The sequence below is a fragment of the Eurypyga helias genome, unplaced genomic scaffold (assembly GCF_000690775.1).
Source record: "Eurypyga helias isolate BGI_N326 unplaced genomic scaffold, ASM69077v1 scaffold13672, whole genome shotgun sequence".
Taxonomy (NCBI): domain Eukaryota; kingdom Metazoa; phylum Chordata; class Aves; order Eurypygiformes; family Eurypygidae; genus Eurypyga; species Eurypyga helias.
In genome coordinates this window covers 895-4,559 of record NW_010238037.1, presented here as the reverse complement: position 1 = coordinate 4,559, position 3,665 = coordinate 895, and the positions used below count along the sequence as shown (strand labels likewise).

The 3,665-nt window shown below is 35.1% G+C and overlaps 1 protein-coding gene across 1 annotated transcript in view; it reads left to right on the top strand.

The window, feature by feature from the left end:
- LOC104506678 (A disintegrin and metalloproteinase with thrombospondin motifs 19) overlaps nucleotides 1–2,167 on the top strand; it is a gene marked incomplete at its 5' end in the record, with an annotated part of 37,273 nt that extends 35,106 nt beyond the window's left edge. Inside the window, one exon of the mRNA XM_010147710.1 lies at nucleotides 1,521–2,167. Within this exon, the coding sequence (XP_010146012.1) occupies nucleotides 1,521–1,672 (152 nt within the window). The remainder of the gene's footprint in view (nucleotides 1–1,520) is intronic.
- Nucleotides 2,168–3,665: the final 1,498 nt, after the last annotated feature.

Genomic DNA, 3,665 nt, shown 5'->3' with positions numbered 1-3,665 from the left:
TTCCCTTCAATTAAAAAAGGAGAATAACACAAATGTTCTGTGAGACTGACTTTTTTAAAGTTCATTGTTTATGATGTTTTTTGGATGATGTCTGTTTCTGCCCTATTTTTCACTGTTTTCCCATATTGATTCCATGTATAAGCTACAGCTTGAATAACTGAATGTGCCAATTTGGTACCAGGGTCCTTCTATGATAAAGACAACAGGTATGTTACACTATGATAAAGCACAGCATGTGTATGGATTAACAGATGGCTTCACAAGAAAAAACACAATACACATGAAAGTATGTCTGTTTTGTAGAGCAGAGGAATAATTTGGTAGTCAGGGATTCCTATAGGTAGAAAGCAGCAAAATACTACTAATAGGGCAACCTGAATAACTGGATGAAGATAAGACATGAAGGATGGGGAGGTAAGGATTAATAGCCGGTCTTTGACATGGAGGAGGGAAGACCCATTGGAGTGATTAAAAAGAGGGTGATGTAGTCAGATCCATGTATTGGAAGATAACTTTAAAGCAAACAAACAAACAAAAAAACCCACACACATTCTGAACATACTTGGAGGGGAGAAAATAGGTCAGGAAGGTAAAAATCTACAGTATTTGTGTGAAGCACAAAATACGATAATTGGACAAGTGTATTTGCCAACATACAAACTGTCATTGATTCCATGTAAATTTCATTTTTCTAGATAAAATGGATTTGCGTTATGGAATGTACTGTGGGACTTGCTCTCTGTCTTCAAACCTTATAAGAGTGCCTCATAGTATAGCATCTGAAGTGTTCAAGCCATCAAGACAATATACTTCTGTTCCTTTGAACAAAGGAGCCAGGCAAAACTAAAGGTCTAGTTGATTATTTCACTTACAAAGAAAAGATGATGCAAGACATCATGTAGTTTTGTTCATTTTCCATTCATTGATAACATGGCACAAAGTTTTGATTTCTTGAGCAAAAGGTGATCAGAAAATCAGCTGCAGTCTTCATGCTTTAATTCTTATATTTCCCTACCTGCCTTTGATTTAAAAAAAAAAAAAATCCCCTTATTGGTGTCATTGGAAACCCCATTCTGGTATTATTCAAGCTAAGGCTTCCTGGTTTTCCAGTGGCATCTCACATTGGGGGCAGTTTCAGATGGAGCTGCTGCTTTATGCAGGCAGCTTTGCTGGAGCTGGCTCTGCAGCCCTCACATAGCCCTGGCCCCAGCCCCAGCCCACCTCTGTATATAGGGCATAAAGATGGACTTCACACTCTCATAAGGATACAGCTGTATGGTATTAAACCAATTAGTTTCAGTGCAACTTAATCCAATTTATAAATTAAACTGGCCTAAAAATATTCAATATTGAAAATATTGACAGCAGGATGATTTTCTTTTTTCTTTCTTTTGTTGAACATCAACATCTATTTCCTTCCCCTTCAGCAGATACACTTCTTGTATCCTTTTCACCTTTGCTACATGATTCTTCACTAATAAATGGAACAGTAATGTATGTTTGATTTTGTTGTTTCACAGCTGCTTTAACATTCAAGTGCCTGGGAGACCAGTGGCCTGTATACTGCAGGGTGATAAGAGAGAAGAACCTCTGTCAAGACATGAGGTGGTATCAACGATGCTGTGAGACATGCAGGGACTTTTATGCACAAAAAATGCAGCAAAAGAGTTGACATCTATCAGGCTGGCTGACTCTCCGCTCTTTGCAATCTTGTTATTTATAAAAACACACAGGCCCGTACACACACATGCACGCTTCTTCAGACCAAATATTATCAGATTACATGTAATTTAATCAAATTAATTTATTTTTGCCTGCCAGACATCGTTAATTGTTTTGGTTAGACAGCCAACTTCTTTTATTCTCTGATGTTTTCATAACTAATTTTTATATGTACAATTTTAGATATGTTTATCAAAATTTTAAAAAAAGGTAACTAGTATTTTAAAGGTTTATTTTCATTAGAGTTGTCTCTCTGTTGCCAAAAAAAAGTCATGTTATCTTGAATTTATTTTAATTTAGCTGAATAGTTTTGTTGTATATGGAAATAAAGCCTTTTTCAATTTTATTTTATTTTTGGCATTCATAGTCAGAATTATCTTGTGTATTTTGCAACAGATCTTGAGGTGAGTAAGCTAACATTGAACAGGTTATTAGAGAATGTATTGTGAATTAAGTTCATTTTATTTAGAAACATACTGAAGGGGATAATCTACTGTAATTTATAAACAAAAAAAAATTAAAATAGCTAAGTAGGGATTTTGATCATTCTCATGGACACATACTTGAACACAAGTATTGAATCAATGAAACACTGTAGAGATTTACACTGAATCACTATTGCACTGTTTGAGGTAGTCTAGAGAAATGCAGTCCTAGGACTTGTACTATCCTATGAATCCATGTCTGTACTGTTTTAACATGTCGCTTGACTTTAAACATTTTGAAACAAAAAAAACATGCCCCTCTATACCCTTGTGTGTCCTCTTGCAGATTTGCAAATGGAAGAGTCCTTCATCCTCCACTTGTATGAATTAATCTGTTAAACATTTTCAATTCTCTGTTGACATTCTAGAAAATAACATTGTAATGCTACTTTAGTTTTATCTCTGTTTTATGAAAAAGTCTTTATAAAAATAAAATGTTTTACGGTTTTGTGAAACATTATGAAACAGCTAAAATTTTCCTTATGAGAAAATATTGTACATGATTCACATGATTTTAAAATTTTCAATAAAAAGTAAAGCTTCTTTTCTTATTTGCATTTTTTCTCTTTTGGGCATCCATGTCTGGTAGCTGAGTCCATCAGGCCCTACATTGCAACAGGTACAGCTACAGTAGTCCCTACAAAAATTGCCTCCTGCTTCTTGACTTAGACACCTTTCTGCAGCTGCAGACAGACATGACACTCTGTGAGCCTTCATATATGGAATAATATTCTGTGGAAAAGAAGTTATTTATTTCAAGTGAGTCCTGTAACCACTGAACTTGGCAAGAGGATGAAGACAGGTCCTCTGCCTCCATTTTGTGATGCCGTTGGGCTTGCTCTGAGAATATGTAGAAGAGCTAACTCTGAAAGCAAGACAGCCAGAAAAAATAAGTCTGAAAGGCATCATATTTTCTAATCAGTGCAAAAAGGAAATGTATCTGTATTGTAGTGATTGTTCCTTTTCATTCTCTGCACAGACTCTACTGTATGGAAGTAGTGTAAGTATCTACACAGAATTTAATACACTGAGGCCCCCAGTCAGGGCTGTGTTTCTGTCCAGGAAGAATACATAGCAGCAGTCTTAACTCCCACTGAGCAACTAATGCAGGTGCTTTCAAATAGTTATACAGTCAAAACCTTTGGTTTGGCATCTTACTACAGTTCATTCAAAAACTGCAACTTTAATGATGTGCTAATGTATGATTTTAAGTAGAGTATTGTCTGGTTTTAAAAAGCAAAGAAGGAAAGAAAAATAACTCTGACATCATGGAATGTAAAATTATATTTTATATAATTAAAAAGTTTCAGTGCACAGAAAATTTAGTTGCTCTTGGTCATAACTCCTCAATGGCACAGACATGCATTTGAAAGTCTAATAAAATTATTGTATTTGGCAGGCAACAGAAACAATAATTGTTTTAAATTTTATGCATAATTACTTAGTATTTGGCCCTGC